This window comes from Gymnodraco acuticeps, unplaced genomic scaffold, assembly GCF_902827175.1.
Source record: "Gymnodraco acuticeps unplaced genomic scaffold, fGymAcu1.1, whole genome shotgun sequence".
NCBI classification, from domain to species: Eukaryota; Metazoa; Chordata; class Actinopteri; order Perciformes; family Bathydraconidae; genus Gymnodraco; species Gymnodraco acuticeps.
The window spans coordinates 4,084,243-4,107,965 of NW_022991216.1; the positions used below are offsets into that span (position 1 = coordinate 4,084,243).

The window sequence follows — 23,723 nt, forward strand, 5'->3', positions numbered from 1 at the left end:
CAGTCTTCATAGAAAGGTTTTTTAGAAAGTACCTCAGCTGAGATTTTAAGACATTGAATGAGTTCATCAGGGTACGTAAAAACAAACTGGTTAAAGACACTATAGTTCAGTTAAAGAATAACACACTGTCCTTTATCTTTAGCTGCTTCATTTGACCTATCACTCAGTTTTTCTGGATTAACTTCTGTTTTAAACCAATTCTGATGACGTAATATTCACTTCCTCTGGTTCAGTTTGTTTTGTAGCTGCTTCAGTCTCAGTTTTGTCCTCTTCTTCTACTGTTGTAGTTTCTTTTCCTCAGCAGCAGCTGGTGTTGTGTTTCTGAATGTTATTTCATTGTTATCTTCTACACTTTCAGTTGGTGGGGACTCCTCTGCAACCAAGGCATCTTCCATTAGAGCATCATTGGAGATAGGTTGCATCATTTCCTCTTCATCCCCATCTCCCTCATCTGCAGTCTCTGCAGGTGATGCCGTCTCTTTCTCCTCCGCCCTCTGTTCCTTTCCACCAGCCTCCTCTTTTTCCTGCATGATATCGTCAACTGGAGTCAGAGGTGTGAGGTCGAGACATGCCTTAAAAGAGGACGTTGCCTTTCTCCTGGGAGGAGCAACTGGCTTTTGCTTTTCCAAATCTTGTTTCCACATTTCCTGATCTGTACTGACATCTTTCTCGTCCAGAGCCACGGGATGTTCATCTGTTCTTTCCCAGAAAGGATCATCCGAGACGAACTCAAAGCTTGAGACGCTAAGTGGATCTTCTGGGACTTTTTCTACCTTAATGGAGACTTTCTTAGTTGTCTTCTGTTTGTTTTTTGTAGTTGATTGGGCTTCATCCTCTTTAGGTGACCGAGGGAAAGGATCTACATCACATGGAGAAGAGTTGTCACTGGCTCTGAAGAAGTCTGTGATTTCTTCCTCTGAATTTGGCACCCCACCTTGTTCTGGCTCAGGCAACAAATCATCAAAGTCACACAGATCTTGGGCCAATACCCGAGAACCTTCCTCTGGGCTAATTACTTCTTCAGCTGGCTCCACTTCCAATGCAGGTGTCTCATCTATGAGGACATATTTCTCTAAATATCCCCTGGCTTCTCTGTCTGAATGCCTGCTGTGAAAAGACTTCTCAGATGTCATACTTTCTGTATCCTCTTCTTTCTCCCGACAGCCGACTGCTTCCTCGTACAGGTCAGTGTAAAGGAAAGCCATGGCTTTGGGCTCCTCCAGTAAAATTTGGTCAATAATTTTGAGAGGTCCTTCTGGTAGAAAGATTGGTGTCAGGATGTCCTCTTGGCTTCCAAACAAAGTTGAACCGCTCGGTTTTGATGGGAGTCTAGAGGGTGGGCGTTCGTCTTCTTTCTCTAGAGGCTTCATATAGTTGTCTGTGCCGCCGTAGAATACTTCATCTAGAAGCTCGCTGCTGATTTCCTCCAGGCTGATTGTGTCTGACTTGTCATTTTCTTCATTTGTTGTTGGGGTGGTGGTGTGGTCTTCAGTCTCCGCAGTGTCCTGGATCTCAGTCGCAGCCTCTTCCTCTTCCTCTTGCTGTTTCTGCACGATCACAGCAGGACCTCCTGGAGCCTCAGCCTCAACCAAGGTGAACGCCTCAAAGTAGTCCGCATTGCCGGCAGCTGCTCTGCCTGGAGGTCGGGCCACTGGAGCCCCAGGTGGATCCATTTTATTTGGACCAATGGAGGATGAGGGATTGACCTGGTCATCACTTGCCTCGTCCATTCCTGTAAACACCAGATCGTCATAACGAATCTCTTCACTAGCTTTAGGAACAACGCTGTCCTCTAGATAAGAAAGGTTGTCCACCATTACTTTGCTCTCCTCTTCATCCACAGTGGCCATTTTCGGAGGAACGACAATGTTTAGGATTTCAGAGCCCTCGGACACTAATCTAAACAGCATTTGCTCTTTATCCACCATTGGATCGTTCGCTTCCTCTTCTTCTCCGTCTTCAGTTTTTACATTGGGCTGTGAAACTTCGAATAACTCCGGTCTTCCTGAGATGTTCTCAGAACTTTCTACAACTTGTTGTCTCTCTGATTTTCTCTTCCTCTCTTTAGTTCTCTTCCGTCTTGAGAACAGCTCGTCGTCCATGACAAAGATGATTTTCCCTGCAGGAACAGACCCAGGTGTTGCAGGCCGCACTGCGACCGGAGAGCTCAGATCCACAGTTCCAGCTTCAGAGGTCCATGGCGTGCTGCTGCGACTCGGGGTCGTTTCCCATGCAATGCCGCTGTCCTCGCCTTGCATAGTTACCATGGAGAAGGAGGGGTCCATCATCAGGCATTGCATCTTAGGTTGGACGTTGTCATCGCTGACAACCTCTCGTAAACTAAAGGCAGACAAACACAAGATAGTCGATATTAGAGATAATAATGCACAATCAAAGCGGTGTGTCTATCATTAAGCTTTAAATGGCCTAGATTTTTATAGTTTGAGCTTTTTTGTTAACTGGATTAGAACAATTTAAATATGAAAAAAGCTACAAAATGAATAATTTAGCTAATTACTTTATTATTATCATTGTGGAGGCTTTGGTTTGAAGTGTTGTTTAACTTTATTGATTATGGTGTCGGTGTTTTGTCCACCCCTTGGCCAAAGGACAGAAAGCCCTCTTTGTGTAACACGATTGTAAAGTTAAATCAACACCATGTTATAACAAGTTCAAAATGTAACTTGGTAATGAATCCATGAAGGGAGAATTCATTGTATTAGGTTACATTCATGTAAGCTAGCTGTTCCTAATAGACTGAATGTACACTAAGCACTTAGTTAGTCACACTAAAGAAATCTCATGTCATACGAAAAACAGATCCAATTTACTTGTGTAGAATGAACCTCTGGAGAGTTGGGAATACATGAAATAAAATGAACCATATTACACAGAAAACTTTGACTTTGAGCTGAAGTAATGTTTCCAAAAAACAATATTTAGAATAACTGATCTGTACCTGTTTCTAAGGTTCTCCACTTCATCACTGGCCTCGAGGTTTTGTCCGGTAAAATCTTCGGGTGTCAGCGCTGTCATCTCAGGGTCCACATCCAACGGTGCCACTTCTTCTGTCAGAGCATCCATTGTTGTAATATCTTGATGAATCTGCTTTCACCTCTCAACACAACTCAGTGCTGCTCTGTTGATCTCATTCTAAGACAAGCGTGCTCCAGTTGAGTCTTCATGCTCAGTGTAATCTTGAAATAGAAGACTGGTCTTCCAGTGTTTCATCTCAAGCATTTGTAACATGCATGGAAGTTCATTTCTGTTTACACAGGATGAACCCTTGCATTTGGCATAAACAATAAATAGGTGAATCTGGGTTAGTTAGTTGTGGCCTGTGACGAATTTAAACTGTGGAAAATGCAGCATCATGTAAAATGCCTGTGCTTTATGGTTCTTACCACGTCTAAATATAATGTAGCCTGTATCCAATGTCAGGAGCCTGTCTGTTATAGCCCCACAAGTTCTAATTAGTTTGTTGTTGTGCAAAACCAATAAGGGATACAAAAAAATAAATAACATATTAGGCTTTAACCATGTTGTGAGAAAAGTGGTAAATAACATATTTATCAAATGTGTACCCAATAAAAACACATATGAATGGCCTAATCTAACACTTTAATGTTTAAGATCAAATCTGCATAATGTGTTTTAAATTCTACTTGTTCTTGACCCATGATTCATCCAAGGCAAATATCAACCTTGCACCTGTTTATGTCTATCCTGCTGCGTGTCAGGGAAACTATGTGAGAAATGAAGGACAGGAAGGTTAGGGGGGGTTTACTTTTAGTCAACAGGTCGTATCTGTGCACAAGTTGTCTTCACGTGTAAAATACCTTCTGTAAATCAATGTATTGCTCAATGGATATGACAAATGTAGGCTAAATGGCACCATATTAAACGTGAACTTCCTTTAATACAAATCACATGCATAGTGGTGGATTACAAATATGTTGTTATAAGGACCATATTCCAAATCCTATAAAACTATTAGCAACAAAGTGCCAAAAGTAAGAAAAATCTTTAGTCAATCAATATATAACAAATATTTTCATCATCAATTAAATCACCAATTATCTAATTGTGATTAATTGTTTGGTTTATTAAAATATTAAGGATCTATGCATTTAAGTACTGCCAATATCAATATTTGTCCACAAGATGGCAATCATCAGTAGCATATAATGTTGAAATAATGTGTTTGATGCATACAATACATATACAATAATATTATGGGATTAGTTTTGTATCATATCATATCATAAAGATAAAGATACATAGTTTTGCTTTATTCTGAAAAAGTGTTGCTTTATCTTTATGATACAAAACTAATCCATACAGGTAGGCTACATCTTTCACCACTGCAAAATCATAGTGCAAAATGCATAGCTTTAGTATATTTGAAAAAGACACACCGGATGTGAGGAAACACTTTTGCCAATTACGTCAACATTTCAGCGGTGACGTGATGACGTCGTACAGGGCAGCAGTGGTGGATGGATCCGAGTTAAATGAATGAGATGCGGGCTCATATGGACCAGACAGGCGGATGATAAGAGGATGAACCGGCCGATGGAGCATCAGGATCATCATTTGAATCCCGGTTCAACATTTGAAGAAAAATAACAGTAAATTGAATCAGCTATTTTTAAATCTGTGACTGCAGATACAGCCCTATACATTTTTCGGTTAACATTAACGTCGGTGAAGCTGGAGCTGTCTTCGTTGATGATGATAAAACCCTGATTATGCACCAAGTGTTTTCTCCCAAACAGCGGGGATGAGGCTCTCTCTTGAAGCAGGATACCAACCATCGCAGAGCGGGGTTAATAGAGGAATGAGTTGCAGCAGGGAACAACTCTTTAATGCCAAACTCGGTTGAAGGAATTTAATTTAATGGCACAGCGGACTGCACGAAAGAGCCAGCGTCTGAAAGCGGGATTTATGAGAAGTCGGTTTATTGGACGTTTTTTCGGCTGAGGATAACTACATCTGTCATATTTCAGTGTTGTTACATTGTTGTTCACACAAGCAGCAGCTAACGGAGTAACGTTACTTTAATCCTGCTAGCGACGAGTGGATCATATTTTGCGCAGTTTTACCGGTTAGACACATTTTTTTGTGTCTATTCCAAATTGTTTTTATTTTTATTTAGGCAACTTTAACAGCCTAAATGATGTTATAAATCACACTGCCTTTCCTGCCTGTGTGGCCCCGAGTTTAGCCCGCTAATCGTGGTTTTACGAGGAGTTTTATTTAGCTAACGGTTGCAACTACTAGTTAGCAGTCAGTGCTGCCGCTGCGTTCATCATGCATGCACAGACACGTTTGCTTGGATGAAACCATCAGACAAAAATGTACTCAAACAAGGGCATGACAGAAAAAACACCACCACCAAGCCCATGTCTGGACTGAGAGGAGCTCCGTGGCCGTGAAGCCACTACAACCACAGCGGCGTTAAGTTGGACACACAGAGAAGGGGGATCAAAAGCTGAAGCTAGGCTGTTCACATCGCCCTCAAGAGACCACCGAGAGGATCATTTTCGACTCAACGAAAGAGGCAGAAATACAGCAAAAATGGGGTATGTAACATGCATTTCAAGGTGAAGTTCTCCACTTACATGTCAGTGTATGACTGACTTTGTTTTTCCAGATTTTAGCAGGGCACCAACGCTGAAACACTTTTAGCTTAGCCACCCATGGCTAACTAAATGAAGAGTTCTCCTGTGCTTACACCTATAAAGAAAACTTACTTACAACAAATAAAACACATTCAAAAGAGGTTGTCCATCAGTATATCCACTTACAACCTCCATACTCAGACATTTTTAGATTAGTGAAGCCAAAAGATAGAGCATTCAAACTTTCAAAGGCTTTATTGTCATATTCACAGTAGCTACAGTGTAGTTATGGCAATGGAATATGCATGCTCCTCCAGCAATGCAACATTAACATATATAAAACAAATAAAGAAACAATAAAACAGATTAGAAATAGAAAAAGGTCAAGAGAATGTTTCAAGACTAATGTGCAAGTAATGCAGGAGAAGTGAAATGCATGTAGAAAAGAGTAAGATGAGCTAAAGATTAGGCTGTAATAAAGCAGGCTACTATTGGAGAAAGGGTCAGAGGTCAGACTGTTGCTTATTTTAGTACAATGTGATTAAAAGGTTGTAAGACAAAAAGTATGCTACTATCTGCTCAATATGAAATAAATGCAAATAATTTATTTTGTGCCGCCAAATGGAAAGCAAACGTACTTAAACTAAATTATGGTCTGGTGGAGGACCAGACCATAATGATCTCCTTGCTCTTGGCTGGTGTAATACATGTGCTTGAACCTGCAGATGTATGGTGATTCTCCTGATCAAGAGCGACCTAGTTCTTACTCCAGAGGACAGCAGATGATGTAGCATGTGATTGGTTTGTTGTCATATTGTGGGAGGGGTGGGGTGGGGGGTTGAAGCACATCCTCTGTAATTCTCAAGGCCAATGGTTATAATCCAGTCCCACAATCAATTCCACAGAACCAGAGCATGTCCTATGTGTGCACTTACCCCTATAATTAGCAAGTCACACTTAGCTGTTCAAACAAGTACTGGAGCTTCAGTTCTTGTATAATAGATGACCGTAAACAAGCCGTCCTCCTCAGACTTGGCACTCCTGCATAAACAGTGTCTGAGGAATATTTTCTGCTTAACCAGTTTGGAAAGTAAGTCAGAGTTCAACTTGCTGCCAGCATGTTTTCCGGTTAACAGACACATATTCTGGAAGCACAGGAATTTAGGTTCAATGAACAAGCGATGATTTTATCAGATGGTTCTGCACTTGAGTGTTTAACTTTAAAACCATTTGATAATATATGATTTGTTGAAAGATCTCCAATTAATTAATGAAACAACACATTAAGAATGAAATATTTCAGAAAATCTAAAAAGAAAGGACACTTCTTCCTTTTTTTTATCTCAGGAGTTGTGAGGGACCTTTTAAAGTTACACATAAATTACTAATGAAAGCTGTCAATCATTAATCAAAAATGCCCTAGTTCCAATTACTCAAATTTAAATATATTCACAGTTTCTTCCTCACATTATGATGATATAAGCTGACTTTGTTTTGCTTTTGGACTACAGGTTGGAAAAAACAAGACTTTTAAGGATAACACTATGGGAACTTGTGAGGGCCTTGTTTTTGCTATTTGCTGACATTCTACCACACCATATCACTATTAAACCAATGGCTCAAAAGAGAAAAAATAGTAGATTAAACAAATGAAATAATCCTTAGATGCAGCCCTAATAATTACTTCACCATGGAGGGTTGTGTTTGATTTTCATTTTCTTAAAACTTGTTGTAAGGGTCTAGCACGGGCCAAGGAAGAACCCATTACATTTTAAAGAGCGGATTCAAATAATGCGACAGATACACAGATGATTTCTTACCTATGGAAGCTACTTTGGTGGAGGTTCATTTCTGTCTCAAAGGGTTTCTGAGCTGATGGTGCAGGATTGTCAATTTAGCTGAGTTGGTTTCTGTTTCTTGTTCACTTTCTATATGAGTCTCGTCATATATTACACATATTACAGTGTGGTCAAGAAGTTATGTTAAAAGGTGTCAGACATACTGTAACTTTTTTTTAAATATATACCCAGACAAGGGTCCAGCCATCAGTGCATCCCTGTATCTTAAGAAATTGTATGAAAAATAAGGTGTCCAATTTCTTTTTTTAACACACACACACACACACACACACACACACACACACACACACACACACACACACACACACACACACACACACACACACACTTTCCTCTTCTATGACTCCTTGCCACTGAGAGCTGCGAGTCCCCGGTGGATGACATATGTGTTTTTAAACTGGAGGTTGTGCTCTGCCAAGCGGCCCAAGCCCCTGCTGTCTCCCTCTGATCGAGGGTTAACCCAACAAGGGATGCTGGGATCGGATTGGGCCAGAGAGCATGTGCTGGGAACGAGGGGGGAGAGAGAGAGAGAGAGAGCGAGAGAGAGAGAGAGAGAGAAGAGAGAAAAATAGGGTTGGAGGATGTTTGCAGCTCATGCCCAGCCGTGGGTCACATGGTTGTTACCATGACAACGCAGCAGCTGAGTTAGTAATGCAGGTTTATTTCTCTGCAGACGTCCGTGCTCAAACACAGTATTTGATGAATGAATGTTAACTGTTTTCTATTGTTAAATTAAAATGCCCTTTTTGTGAAGTGAAGCGTAGGAAGGCATTCAATTGAGAATAAAATGAAATAAGGACGACATTTGTTTTAGAATTGTAAGAGTTTTGGTCCCAAAGATTTATTTAGTCAGACGTTTTCTGATGCTTTTTCATTTTGACCAATTTTTCTTACTTTCTTATCTTATGAGTACATTTCTAGTGAACACAGGGTTAAAAGTGAGGCTTTTGCAAGATTCTTTGTCGAGATTCTTGGATATCCAGATCTGTCAATTAAATCAATCGAATAGTCGTGTGTCAATAAACTAATAAAAGAGTTTCTTTAGTCAAAGACAGCTCTCACAATTCTTCCATTAATCACTGGACGATGCAGAAAAGTAATCAGAAGGTGAATATTTGTACATACAATATCTGGTTTTCTTTGTCTTTCATGATATAAACTATGTAATGTAGTTAGTGTACAGGAAAATAAATGGTTGATTGCAGCCCTACTTAAAATGTACGTCATAAATAAATACTCTTTCACGATTCAGGTAAAGAGGTAGACAGAGGGCAACCTTTATCACAAATAAGGATAACATAACTTCTCCCATGAATCGCGATCAAATCTGAGCACATGAACTTTAAGCCGCAGACACTACATGTCTTTGTTTCCTGGTATGCAAACAAACATTTGTGTGTCTGTGTGTCTTCTGTTTGCTGCTGCTTCTAAGTGGAGAGCTGCTGATTTGATAACATCTGCGGTCAGATTCCTCTGTCAAAGCTCCCGTCATGGAGACATGAATGCCTCAGTATGTTTCATTGTGACAAGGGATTATGGGCTAACAATCGCCTCACACTCATTGAGACACACACACGCGCACGCACGCACACACACACACAAACACACACACACACACACACACACACACACACACACCATGAGGGCAGATTCTGATCTAGGCCACGCTGTCAGACTAATGACACCCTGAAATGTTGAATAACCCGCTAAATGTGGTCAGGGCACACACTCTGAAGTCATAGTGTTTTCCAACAATCAAATTAAAGAAATTACTGTATCTAGTAATGCCTCTTATGCTGATTCATGTTTTTCATCTTAAAATGACGCTAAAGCTGTGTTTTGTCTTACTAAAACCATGAAAGAACACAAAGTATTTGTTGTGATAAATTGGCCCCATACAGATAGCTGCGGTAAGAATGAACAAGCCTACCTGTATTGTTTTTGTTCGCCTGCCCCTGACGTCTTGCTGCATTTGTAGGTTGCCGTAGTAGAAGGACACTTATCTTGTTTGCATCATTTCATTGTGTTTTACCATTTTGTGGTATGAAGACAACTACTTCTCTAGTGGTTAAAACCCACTGAGGCCACAAACATGTGTCAACGACGTATTACTTGATAGTGTGTTAACATTTGATATGCCCCTGTCGTGGCCAAAATCATAAAGAAATAAAACTGATAAGTTAACCCAAAATATAACTTCCGCTAAGGCACCATAACACGAATTGTAAGTACTAGGAATGACCCAAGTCCATACAAGATGGTACATTTATTTGTCGGATCAAATATCATCCAAAGTACAACATTTCCAATATGTTCCCTGTGCCTTTCCTATGCCGTGCTTGTTTCGTCCTGGTAAAAAACGATATGCTTACTGGTGCTCTGGCTCCCAACACCACCTGCCCCAATATATACTATTACACCAGGTGCCCAAAGATGCCATCAAAATAAAAGCATTCAAAACGACTTTTACAAACTTAAATAAAAGCAGGAAATAATAATATATTTACAATAAACAGAACAGCAAGAAAATACATTTTTAACTATTCAATAATATAAAGCAATCTAAAGCTCTAAAATCCCCCTTTTAAAAGCTAAATATATTTATTTTTTTGTAACCAGAAAATATCCATATTGAATCCAAAAATATTTCCAAACTAGATCTCACGTTAACTTTGTGTTGGCTGAATTAGTTTTCACACAGATAACTCATAGGCCTTCTATGTTCCTTTTGAAAGAGAATAATACAAATATATGCAAAATTGTATTGAGTCACTAACTTAAGGCCAGCGGCCCCTACACACGGCGGCGTGCGTTGCCGCTTCAACGCTTCGGCCCATTTGGGCAGAAGCCCAAACCCATTGCATTTCAATAGAAAACCTGCCTCTGTTATCATTGGTAATGTGCAGGCCCGGACTGGCCATCGGGAGGACCGGGAGGTTTCCCGATGGCCTGGCCTGTTCAGTGGCCTGCTGGCCTGAGCATTTAAAAAAAAAATGTATGTATTGTGAACGCAACGCTGCGCAAAACTGGGTCTGACTCTGCCTCACAGAGGGTGACTGGCTGTCTACATGATGTGGCCTGCCGACATGGCCACTTTCATACAGATCATACACCAAACCCCTCGATTGGTCTCTCATTCAAGCTCGGGAGGATGTGTGTATGTGTGGCGGGCGCGAGCGAGCGAGAGAGAAAGCGCGGTAACGTGTATTGTTGTTGTTAGCATCTGGTGCTAGCTAGCTGCGCTAACGGATATAATGAGCTGGCAACAAGGTGGAGGAGAGTCCTCTCCTGTCAGACTGAGAGACTGATAACTACAGCTCAGGTGAGGTAAAGGACTCTCTGAGTGTTTAGATAGTTAACTTAGTCTGAGTTATCTCAGTGGGTCTCAAACGGTTTGGTCACCATTTATGTAAACACATATTTCCATTTGTAGGGGGAGTGATTAGTAAAATATGCATGAATAATAATAACAACAAATTAACTAGGTGAAAAAAGGCAAGATCAACTTTAAAACTTGTTGAGAGCTAAAACTAGTCTTTGCTGCTGACTCAAAGAGGAGCAGGGGGGAGACGAGTGAGGCTGGTTCAGGAGCACAGACACACTATGCCATGCTAACTATAAATGAACCAAAAACAAATAAATAAACAAGTTTCAATGTTTTTTCATATTGGATATGGTATGTTATTGGTTATGGCCATGTTCTTATGATTTTATGATTATTTAAATGTATACAGTTCTGTTTCATATGGGTATAGTCTCTTTATTTCCCCCTCAAAGTGCACCAGATTGATGCATTTAAGTCCAACATTTAAAAAAAAAATCTTACCGGTGGGGGGGGGTTTTAGAGAGAATTTGAGGTCCACCTCCACTTAAAATATGTTCACATGGATAGGTTCCTAAACATTTTTTAAATAGTAACCCATGTCCATATGTTTATTCTGGGGTAGTAGATTTAAAGTTTAGGGCTATCACTATGGGCAGCAACGCTGTAAATATTGACAAATAAATCCAGGAAAATGGCACAAAAGAAAACTGGTAGTGGCCTGGCTGGGTCTATAATTCCCGGCCTGACTTATTGTCCCAGTCCGGCCCTGGTAATGTGACAGGCAAGGTGAGAAACCTTTAAGCCAACCTCTCAAACTCTCCTTGTCTTTAACCTCGCTGGTTTTACATACCAACTGTGCTGAACATGTCCTGATAGACAACATGGAAGACTGGTTTTAAGCAAATCATGTCCGAGGAAGTGTAATATCTTCATCATGCTCACACGGAAACACCTCCACAGCAAAGATGACACAACTACACACAAATGACATGAACTCTCAAAAGAGTGTATCAATGGGCAAATTACAGATCCCAAACATTTTATATTATTTTACTTTCCTACTTTTATTCTATAATAATACATATTCATTTATTAATTTACCATATTTTATGTTTTCAAGTGTTTGGATCAGCAATGTAACTTAAGTTATCAAATCAATATAGTTGAGTGAAAGCATAATATTTCCATCTGACATGTAGTGTGGTGAAAGTATAGTATCAAAGTAAAGTATCTCAAAATTGTATTCGCAGTACTTACTAATCTGCTTTTAAATTCCACCCATGGTGCTGTTCTACTGAAATACTATTTAACATACTCTGTCAGATATAGTACAGTATTTCTCTCCTGCGTGTTTGACCTGGTGTGAATCCCGTGTGCATGCCCTCGTGTTACCACCATCTCTTTGATTAGCTGTGTCTATCTTTAAATAACATCTGCTGACTTAATTAACACACTGAGACGTGAGCAGAAGATCCCTCAGAGGCTGAACAACTGCTGTGTGTCCCAGAGGGGAATGCCAGCCGACCAATCAAATGTACCTTTCCTGGAAGACTGTATCATCTTGGGACCAAAACTAGATCATTAAAAGAGTTCAGTTTCAAGATTAAGTTGTTAATGTCCAGCAGTGGAATATAAATAAGTGAGTTTACTCAAGAACTCTACTTAACATTTGAAAATGACTTGGGTTTTTCCATTTTATAGTACTATATAATCTACATCTCAGACTATTGAAGGTTTTACTCCACCACTTTAGTCTCATATGTATATGTTTAGGTTATATTTTTTAACACCCTTAATATCCAGTGAAAACCATGTGTGTAAGATATGTTGCATTTGTTTGTTTTTGATTAACTGAAATAACACTTTTATATGGCCAAAATGTTCTTTTATGATTGGCTCATTAAATATTGAAATGTATATATCATGATATAGCATGTTTTCTGTTAATTCATGTAATTGATTTTGGACATTTCCAAACAAAGTCAGGTCAGGACATCTCCAGGCATGAATCTGCTCTTAGTTTCGTATGGATTTATTTAGACAGTTCCAGGATTCTTTTAGCTTTAAATCCAAGACCTTGCACATTGTTTTTCATTCATAACAATGTTTGGAAGCCGCCCACAGCCCGCTGATCTCTGTCTGTCGTGCCAGGTGCCTCTAGGTCACCTTTACTGTCTCAACGTCAGTGTTCAGCCTGCTGTTCAGCTCTGGTCTGCACACATTCATTCCGTTTTGTCATGCGAGTTGTTCGGGAGCTGCACCAGCATTGAGACAGAGCATTCACTACACATTTACCACCAACACACAACATCTCTAAACTGTCATATCATTCAGGAAACAGTAAATGGTACAGTTCCGGATGGTTCTCCATGTCTGAAACGGCTCTGCTGCAATTGTTCAGAAACTGTTTCGAAAACCATCTAGAAGCAAATTAGAATGTCTGCAATTATTCTTCCCATGAATAATTCCTGTTTGATTAAAGAAAGAAATCTTAGGACCAACGCACAAGGTTTATAATTTCTATTCTTCATCCAAGTAACATCGTGCATTTCTTATTCAACGTTTTGTTCAAGTGTTTGATTTAACACAAGCATATAGAAATGAGCACACACCTACAAAAAACCAACGGTATATTAAAATGCTCCTCGGATGGTCACGTTTCCAAAGTTGGAAAGACGTTTTTCCGACCTGGTCATGAGCTTTAAGCCGTTATGTGTAAACCACATGGAAGCTACAAACAACATTTATGGTATGTATTTGCTCACGACATTTAAAAACACTTAGTAGAATTAACATAAATCAGGAACAACATTTTGCAACGTTTTCCTACACCACATAAATGCAGCACAAATCTTGGAATTTAAGTGTTTTATTTAATATTTTGCATTTCTTGTTTTACTGTAATTGTGATATACAGCAGAATAAATATCATTAAGATGGCCAAAATACGATCTTCATGATTGTTTGTATGACATTATCTTTGTCAAGCTTCAATGAGGCTTTATTTGAATCTAAATCATTTGTAATGACTTGATCCCCCCTGGCTGTAAAGGTTCATTAACTCTGTCTAATGTAGTGATCCTGGAGTTATTAGGAATGTATTTGGGTTTTGGAACAATACTGAAAATCTACATAATGAAGCACATTTAAATATTTGCAGATGTATTTGATTTTACACCATACATTCTTGAATGTATTTTTCATACCAAATCACCTTTTGCAGATATCATGTGAATTGAGTATGCGCTTACTATCGGTCCTCATGTGCCACCTTAAACTATTCACCACAGCCTTTTGTACATAAAGCCACTTGTTCTCGTGTGAAGGCCAATGGCTGTGTGTGTTCCCCCCTCGCTCAGTCACTGTTAGTGCAGCAACACAGCCAGCTGGTGAATTATGGATGTGCTGGGATCTGTGAGCTTTTTTCTCTCACCTTCCTCTGCTTCAACACATTCCTCAATACTCTCAGTTCCTCTGGCAGGGCGGTGTTATCATTTACATGTTTACTGGTGTCCTTTAGCCATGTCAGCGATGCAACTCTAGGAATGCTCCTTTGGCTCTAACATCGATTGGATAGATTGTAATGACATTTTATAAAGACACGTTCCCTTGAGGATAAAGCACACCCAAATTTGTGATTCCCAGATTTTTCTTCTTTCGCCACCATAAGGTCGAATTATCAGTTTTTTGGTGAATGTCTGAATCAATTAGTGTAGCTACAGTTACATTTTCAACAGACATTCATTGTCCCCAGAGGATAAAGCCTACACACACTGGTGCTTCCCTGACTTCATTGTGAGGTGGATATTTACATTTTTCAGTGAAATGTCTCGAAAATAAATCCCTAAATTGCCACAACATTTGGTTCAGACCTTCATGTTCCCCTTGGCAATCCATTTTATTTTTGAAATGCTTTGGTTTCTGACCAAATATCTGCTTAACCAATGACATTCCTGTGTGCTTCCGGTGCTTAGATTACTAATAACAGATGTTTGCTAAAATGCTAAACTATGATTTTGAACTTGGTAAGCATAAACAACGTAAACATTCCTACCTTCACTGTGCCTATAAACAGCCTTGCAAAGTTAGAATGGAAATCTGCAACCTTTGGTCTTGTTTATGTATTATTGGTATTAATCTACTACATGCACACATCGTTTGCTGAAATGTGTCAGCAGGAGTGATTTAAGGGTTTCTAACTGGATCTATTATGGTGTAACCAAGCTTATTTCTTCTCTTTAAAGGCCAGTATTTAGTTACGGCATATTTAAAACTTAACTGCAAACTTGAGGCCCTTTGCACAGATACTCTTACTGACTCTTCCATCTCCCCCTCCTTCCTCCCCCCTCTCCCACAGAGAGCAGCCCATCTTCAGTACCCGGGCCCACGTCTTCCAGATCGACCCCAACACCAAGAAGAATTGGGTTCCCACGAGTAAACATGCTGTCACGGTCTCATACTTCTTCGACTGTACCAGGAGTGTATATCGAATCATCAGTCTGGATGGATCTAAGGTGTGTGTGTCAAGCATTCACTACATGTGTGTGTGTTGTTCCTTCTAATGCAGAACCAGAGAGGACTCAGCCCAACTTAACTTATCTGGTGCCATAACTACACGTGATATTCAATATTTCCCACGTCTGCTCCCAGTTCCTCTGCCTTGTTTACCTCGGCTCTGAGGCACTGGAGGCGGCGTTGGGGCTGTCACATGTATCTTTGTGGCAGTGATTATTTTAGTCCTGAGCGGGGTGCAGGGGTGGGGTTAGCATGGTTATGTAAGAGCTTCTCTGGGTGACTACTGCTGTGGTTGGAGCAGCAAGTTTCTGCTGTGATCGGGTGGGCCGGTGCTGGAGGACTTTTCTATCCAGACAAACACTACGTCCTCTCAGCAGAGAAGAAGAAAACAGAGACAGATGCCACACAGAGAGAAATGTTCCTGGTTGAGTTTCTTTCAAAATTCCACAAGTGGGACATTTTTGGAAAACACTTACCTCAGATTTTTTAAATGAAAATGCCTGTAGATTTCCTAGACCAGTTTAAAGTTGTGATCCCATAAAACAAAGCATTATCCAACACTTGTTTTCAGTGCAGCCAAAGACTGGCTTTCTAATATCAGTATTCATTGACTGATTATTTCTTTGCACATGCATCACTGTTGTTGTTCTAGCTTTCAGAGATTTTAGTCATTTTTAGCAATATATATAAACTGGAAATGGGATTTTCTCATGGAACCCTGAGACTGAAGTCTTTAGAGAACAGCAGAGAAACAGTGTCAGAGAAATATTGATTTCTTTTGTGAAACTTCTTTATTAAGCATTTATACAAGTTTAAATATCAAAATCCTTTGGTTTTAGAGAACAAGAGATCACTACCTTCTCTTTGAATGAGAGAGCCCTGATGGTTGAAAATAAAATATGATGTGTTTGACAAACAAAATATGTCTTTATACTTATGGATTTGTTTTGTCCTCCTCAGGCCATTATCAACAGCACCATCACCCCCAACATGACGTTCACCAAGACGTCTCAGAAGTTTGGCCAGTGGGCCGACAGCCGGGCGAACACCGTGTACGGCCTGGGCTTCTCCTCTGAGAGCCAGCTGGCCAAGGTGAGAGTCTGGTTGAAATATAAGTGTTTATACTTTCCCATTTGAAAACGTTAGCGTTGTGTTTTTGAGCGTCAGTTTTACCATCTCCTTATTTTTTAGTTTGCAGAAAAGTTTGCTGAGTTCAAGGAGGCGGCGCGGTTAGCGAAGGAGAAGTCTCAGGAGAAGATGGAGCTCAGCAGCACTCCCTCTCAGGTAACACCATGAACACCCCTGCTACCTCCATCATGAAACACTGCTCACGTGCACAGACATATGTTGCTTCTAGCTAGCTTTTACATTTGACTATGTAGTGTTTATGATTTTGTATCTTTTGAAGAACTGCAAAAAGGAGTCCAAAACAATGTCCTTACAAGGATAATCAAGTGTTTTTTATCATAGCTAACATGACGATTAGTGAGTGAAAAATGGCAGCAAATAGAGATAACAATGTGAAGCCCCTCCTTCTTACACAAGTAACATTAGCATTAAAAGGTTTGGTTAGCATGTATGTGTTCCTTTTGTTTCGGCTGCAACTGGAGTGTAAAGCATTGAGACATCATAATTCTGTATCTTTTGTACTTCCTGCTGTTAACCATCAACATATACCAGACTGCTATAGAAACATAGAGCCAGATGTCGATGCAGAAGCTCATAAAGCAGCATCAAGTTCACATGCACCTTAAAACAGATGTTTCTTGATCATTATTTTCAGTGAAAAACTATCCACCACTTTATACAAACTTTCTGCCCAGATAGCTAGTTGCTACCAGCTACATCTGCACACTGACACTGACACACTTCTTCCTGAGATTTAGAGGTTGTTAGTTTCTAGGATTTTGAAATGAAAGGCACAAAAAGTCTTCATCTCCTCTTTAGCACGGATCCTTTCTGGTTTAGTATGTTTTACAGTGGAGTACCTTTTTCTTTTAGAATCAGTGTTAATTCAAGGTCAATAACCTTCGTCAGGAGTCTCAACTCGACATCAAAGCCAACCTAGAATAATTAGAAATGGATTGAAACTAATGGTAATGTCACATACTGTGCTGTTTTGTTTTTCACTCATATCAGCATTAGCCTCACAGTAAAGCCACTACTCTAACGCCTCTCTGCTCTCCCTGATGAATCCTCCTAACGCCTCTCTGCTCTCCCTAATGAATCCTCCTCAGGGTGGCGCTGTAAAAAGGAATGTGTTGTCAGTCAAACCTGGTAAAAAGAAGGTAAAGAAGAAATTAAATGAACCCTTTTCATGACTCCGATGGCCCTTTCCCCCAAGTCTTACCCCCAGTTCATGATTCAAACTCCATTCAGGTGTCTCCCATGCAGTGTTATTACTAAAACATATTCATTTCTAAACGACGTGATGGATTTCTGCATATGTATTAAGTCCAGGCTTATCACTTGTTATTGTTTTTCAGGAGAATCACATTTGTAATGACCATGATCTCCTTAAGACTAACAGCCTAACTACCAGAAGAACCCAGTCTTTGTGAATTCATCCCACATAACCCTCCGGTTTTCCTTTCATGCTCTCAGAAAGTGACAGTGATCTGCACTAAGGGATGTTTTATCACCTGACACATGACAATTATATGACATTTCTTTAGAGAAATTCAATCAAAGATCTAATATGCATGTGCAAATGTTTCAAATATTCAAGTGTTTAGAGATGAACTGTAATGTTAGACCAGTAGAATAGGCACAAAAAACAACCCTAGCTTTAAGCCTCGCTAACTACATTCCGCAGAACATCCTGTACATTTTTGAGAGCACAGAATGATTTACACTTTCATGTTTTTGTTTGTTTGTTGTGTCTCATGATCTAAATTTCTAAAGGGATAGTTCAGCTTTTGTGAAAACATGTTTTTCTCCCTTTTTGCTGATGTTTGGAAGAGAAGATACCACACCGCTATCTACATTAAACATGAAGCTACAACCAGTTAGCTTAGCATAAAGACTGTACACAGGGGGAAACAGCTAGCCTTGCAGTTTTTTTATTCATAATCAGCTGGATTTGAAAGACCAATGCTAGCTGTTTCCCCCTGTTTCCAGTCGTTGTGCTAAGCTAAGCTAGCTATCTCCTACTGTAGCTTCATCTTCATTTTCAGCATGGCAGCGAACACATTTTTTCCTCAAATGTTGAACTGTTCCTTCAACAGATAATAACATCATTTTCTTCCCCCCCCCATGTGTCTCAGCAGGAGTCCATCCCGGGGGATCTGCTGTCTCCTTTATCTCCAGACACCATCAACGGCACGGAGCTGGAGCGTGTCACACCTGACACGCCTCAGCACATCGAAGCCAGAGCAGAGCCATCCCATAAAACACTGCTTCCCTCCCACAGGTGAGCCACAGCCAGGTGAACCCAGGATCAGCCAGAAACAAAAGGAAGCTAATGTCACCTTGCTCTTCGTACAGTAGTGTGTATTTAACAGTGTTCACCGCTGAGTGGCAGTAGACAGTCGCAAAGACAACCACCGTTTACCTCAGAGCCGAGCATCTACCATCAACACACACTGCATTTAGTTTTCTTCAGTTACTTTGGTTGATCCACTGTCCACCATTTTTGTTACTAGGATGGTTGCCAATAGCTACCAGCAAAAAACAGAAGTAAAACTCTACCCCTGCTTTATTCGCGCAATTGTTGGCGCACTTTTTCTGTGCAGTAATTTGAGAGTACATTCTCCTTGGAGGTCATACAGAGAAAAATGCACAGTAAAAGCTCATTATTATTATTATTGGGGAAACTAACCTAAATGCAGATGATGTCATTATTATTCAGACATTACATTGTGAAATCAACTTCTCCCCCCTATCTCATGACCGGTTTTAACTTCTTTCTGTTCCATAGTTTACGGTCTTCTCAATTTTCATTGCACCTGTGTTTTTTGTTTTTTCAGGAATGTTTTTTTATGCTTGTAGGTTTCTTTTTTTATTATAAAGTGTCTTTGTGTACTTAGAAAATATTATTATTATATTCAATATATACTTATAATTACTTCACATGATACGTTCAAGCACAAAAATCGTCTTTTCTTCTCTTAATAACATTTCAATTGTAATCCTGATCATATAAAGATCCCATTCAGGACTGTGTGTAGCTTCCTGTCCGTTAGCGACTGATTTAAAATGGAATTGGCACAGAGCGCTGCGGCTCCTGTCGATTCCTGCATTCATTATTAATCTGGTCCCCGGGCCTCTGGACAGCATTAAAGCATTACATTAAAACACTACGCATGCTTCCTATTAATTATAAACCACTGGATGAGTGGAGATAGTTTTGTCAGCTGTGCTTCAGGGGATATTAATGCAGCAGGAAGACTTTAGAAAGTTATCCATGTAGAAATGAAAGCTCTTTTTTCTCAAATACCCACGATAATCACACAACCTTGTACTCAAAGTTGGACATCAAATGTTAAAGAGCCTTTCTAATGGTCTCTCCCTCACATCCCAGTTCCTCCAATATGAATAAGCACTGGGAGGCGGAGCTGGAGGCTCTGAAGGGGAACAACGCCAAGCTGACGGCCGCTCTGCTGGAGTCCTCGGCCAACGTGAAGCAGTGGAAGCAGCAGCTGGGGGCGTACCAGGAGGAGGCGGAGCGGCTGCACAAACGGGTAACACTGCACACGTGATCCCATCCTTTGAAAGCTCACCTATCATGCTATAATATATTATAGGGCCATATCTATACAAAACATGTCTCTGAAGTGTTTTGCTCAAAATACAGATCACCTATTGTAGCCATGCGACATACCCCTCTATTTCAGCCCTGTTACAAAAGGGCTGATTCTGGGTCAGTAGCTTCAAATGTAACCGAGCTGCTGCTGCTGGCCACGCCCCTTTGGAGCGTGCAGGCAAGCAGTGAGCTGCAGAGAGAAGAGAAGGATGGTAACTCAGCAGATACTCAGCTAAACTCTGCCGTGATTAAACGCCATGTTATGTTCCAAACCACTTCAACGATTATTTCGGAAACAGTATGGAGCTCAAATGCTTTTTCTCTCGCCGGTTTACCACAAGGTGAGTTCCTTTTTTACACATATTCTCTCCAGTACAGGTTAGCTCTGAGTGTTAGCGATCCTTGCTAATGTAAACAAAGACCATATTACGTCCAAAACACGTTGCGCATTGTTTCTGATAGCGACGTTTCTGATAGGGCTGTGGGTGTAAAGCCAGCCCACATTTTAGTAATGTCGTCATGACCGCAGCAAATCTGGATCAGCTCCGTTGTTCCCCTGTCTTTAGAGATGTGGGTACGGAGGAAAAGAGAGGGATTTATTTTCGGAAACTTTGCGAGTTCCCTGGCACACCGGGGACACATATGTATGTCTAAAAGAGATCAAAAAGTGCATTTTGCAGAGTAGGTGACCTTTTTAAAAGCTCACTTTGACTATGTTCCGATAAAGATTATTGTTTGTGTTCCAGGTGACGGAGCTTGAATGTGTGAGCGGCCAAACCACAGTGATCAAATCCCAAAAGACAGAACTCAACCAAACCATCGAGGAGCTGGAGGCGGCGCTGAAGGCCAAGGAGGAGGTACAGGGAGTGTGTTACTAAGACATTCTAATGAAGACACACAGCTTGTTTCATCTTTAATATTCATTCTTTCTCTTTATACCCTACAGGAGTTAGAGAGACTTAAAGAAGAGGTGGAGAGTGCTAATGGCTTTCAGTTTAAGAAAGAGTCCCTTTCACATAAACTACAGGTGAGCAAAGCGTTACATGATAGCATGTGGCTGCTAATGCTGCATTCAGGTTCTTCTGAAAAGGCTATGTATGAGCGCAGCTAATACTCAGCCTTTATACATTTTGTGAATTTATAACTGCTCTAATATCTCAAACGTTGCTAAAAGTGCTCAGAAGTCTTCACAAGCTGATGCTAAATTAGCCACTAAGCCACCATTTCCTGCAGTGCGGTGAAAGTGAAATACATTTGAAAAATCAATACCCCAATATTGGCTCTGTTGCAAATATGTTCTGTCTGTGTGTATCACCCTATTTTGTCAAAGGCATCCTTTTTTCTCTAACTCTAATCGATATCAACCTGAATGATCCAGTATCGGTAATGCTATTAAACATCAGACAAGCCATAGTTGAGAGTTTTATGTTCACACTTCATGTACATTTTTAACAGCATTATGCATTTTAAGATATTTTAAACTGTTGAAGCCTCAAATATATAATGTATATCGATATAGATTTGGATCCTTTTTGATTCATTTTAAGATGTTCTGAGTTAAAGACCAGTTTGGAACTACCCTGTTGCACTAAATCTTCAACATTTACGGTAAACCTGCCCGTGTTGTTTGTCTCCAGGACACGGAGTCCAGGAACCAGGCGTTGGAGGCACGGCTGAGCGAGCTGGAGCAGCGCCTGGAGGGCCAGCAGCAGGAGCGCGAGGTGTTCAGGGACAGTCTGCGCTCGCTGCTGGAGCTGCTGGACGGGAAGATCTTTGAGCTGACGGAGCTGCGCGACACGCTGGGGAAACTCCTGGAGAGCAGCTAGAGACGAAACACTGTTAACACATTTCATCATCGTCATCATCACAGCCAGCGCCAGGAGGAAGAACACCTGCATGTTGGCCCTCACTGACAGAACTTGAATTAGTTTTGTCTCCACATGTATACGTGTGAAAGTTTACACACAACCTGATGCATTTACGGTACACACTTTTTTTGCTACGTCAGATTTGTACATGTTTACAAACCAGCCGAGCGAACGAGGCTTTGCTTGGATCATGCCTTCCCTGGAATATTCTTTACATTAAAAAACAAAAATTGAATCTCCGTTTGGGGGACATGTTGCTTCTTCAATCATGCAGACTTTTTATTATCGAGCTAACGAGCTGCGCTTTATTTTCCGAGCTTCACTTCGGTGCATTCAGCAGTCACCTGGAGCCGGGGATTGCTCCTTTTTCCTTTTCATCGTCAGCCAAATGAACACTAGGAGTCAGAGGAGAAGGACTCGAGCTTTTCTTCAACACTCTGATTCATTTTTAAACTCTTAAGGAATGTCATGAAGAGAAAACTACAAATGTTCCTCCTGTGACTGAAATCCATCGAGGGACTGCCAAAAAAAAGAAAAAGACTTATATTCTTATACAATAGTTGAGCAATACAAAAAAAGGGAGCATCAGAGGGTAACAAACACTTTCCACTCTCACTTTCAGGTACTTCTACTCCTCTCTCTGACATGTCTAGACCACAAACGATTTTATTCACTTTTTTTAAAGAATAGTGCACTTGTAAAAATGGAGTTTGTGTGTATGAGTGAATTCTCTCCTCTCGTTTCTGTTGCGACTTTAAGTGCAATGATTGAATCCTTTTGTTGTCGTTAATTATTACTAACTGTTACTGATGATGTACAAAAGCAAAGGACTTTATTTACACGTCATCTTTTTTTATTGTCTGGTACGTGTCGCTTGAGTTTTGTTTTTATCGGAAAAAACTGGCAATATTTTTGAACTATTTATGAAAATGAAAGGAGAGTATAAGGAATGAAGCATAGGTTGGGTTTGCAGAGAATCTATTTTCTTTTGCCAAATAATGTTTTCCTGTACAGATTTGAATTGTTGCTGATGTTGCCTTTGACATGCATCAATGGTAGCAAACTAGCGGTACTTTCTTTTTTGTGGGATTTACTGTTGCCAAAAATTTAGCGACGTTAAGAGGAATAGTATATAATTCACCTGAAGAACACTATTTAAGGGCTTGTTGTTAGTTCGGGTACATTTGGGAGACTTGAATGATTTTAGCGTTGACTTTATCACGTTGAACATTACGAATATTGCAGCTTGAAAGGGAAAAAAAAACATTTGAAAAAACTTTTAAATGTTGATTATACCACATGCTTAAAAAACACAAAATTGTAATTTTGAGTTTTTAGTAAAAGAACAGTAAAATGAAACTAATGAGGTCGTGTCTTATTTTCACAAACTGGCCTTCAACACTTTCATGTTGCACATTGACTCCTATTGGTGGAAGAAGTATGCAGATATTAACTTAACTACAAGTAGCAATACTACACGCATTCAAAAGTACTTAGTGACATCACTATGTAACACTTGTGTTTCCATTAGCTAGTGCTTCAACACATTGTACGTGAGGGGCGGGACATCTCCGAGTGGTTGACCAATCACAACAGAGCCAGCCAGCTAACCAATCATCAGAGCAAGCTCGGCTCTGGTTTCAGACAGAGGGTGAAAAGAGGTGCTGCAGCACAGGCAGTGTGAGACAAAGAAATAGCTTTTTGAACATTAAAGCCTGGAGACATGTCACAGTAGAGGTTAAAAAAACTAATATGAAACTGAAAATATTCATATTCTTTAAAACTACA

The 23,723-nt window shown here is 40.2% G+C and overlaps 1 protein-coding gene across 2 annotated transcripts; it reads left to right on the forward strand.

The window, feature by feature from the left end:
• The first annotated feature begins 4,475 nt into the window (after positions 1-4,475).
• LOC117561538 (homer protein homolog 1-like) lies at positions 4,476-23,294 on the forward strand. 2 transcript variants are annotated; one of them, XM_034239029.1, is made up of 9 exons: positions 4,476-5,585; positions 15,166-15,322; positions 16,284-16,415; positions 16,515-16,607; positions 18,590-18,735; positions 19,846-20,005; positions 20,814-20,924; positions 21,014-21,094; positions 21,705-23,294. In XM_034239029.1, the coding sequence occupies exons 1-9, from the start codon at positions 5,581-5,583 to the stop codon at positions 21,891-21,893; spliced, it is 1,074 nt and encodes a 357-aa protein (XP_034094920.1). In that variant the 5' UTR covers positions 4,476-5,580; the 3' UTR covers positions 21,894-23,294. The 2 variants fall into 2 exon arrangements, with proteins under 2 accessions (XP_034094920.1, XP_034094921.1); XM_034239030.1 differs by having other exon boundaries at positions 18,593-18,735.
• The last annotated feature ends 429 nt before the right edge of the window (positions 23,295-23,723 follow it).

Excerpts from the sequence above, each read along its gene's own strand:
- LOC117561538 (XM_034239029.1), top strand. Across the intron at positions 18,736-19,845 it reads ACACTGCTTCCCTCCCACAG|TTCCTCCAATATGAATAAGC; the intron begins GTGAGCCACAGC and ends CTCACATCCCAG. Across the intron at positions 20,925-21,013 it reads CGCTGAAGGCCAAGGAGGAG|GAGTTAGAGAGACTTAAAGA; the intron begins GTACAGGGAGTG and ends TATACCCTACAG.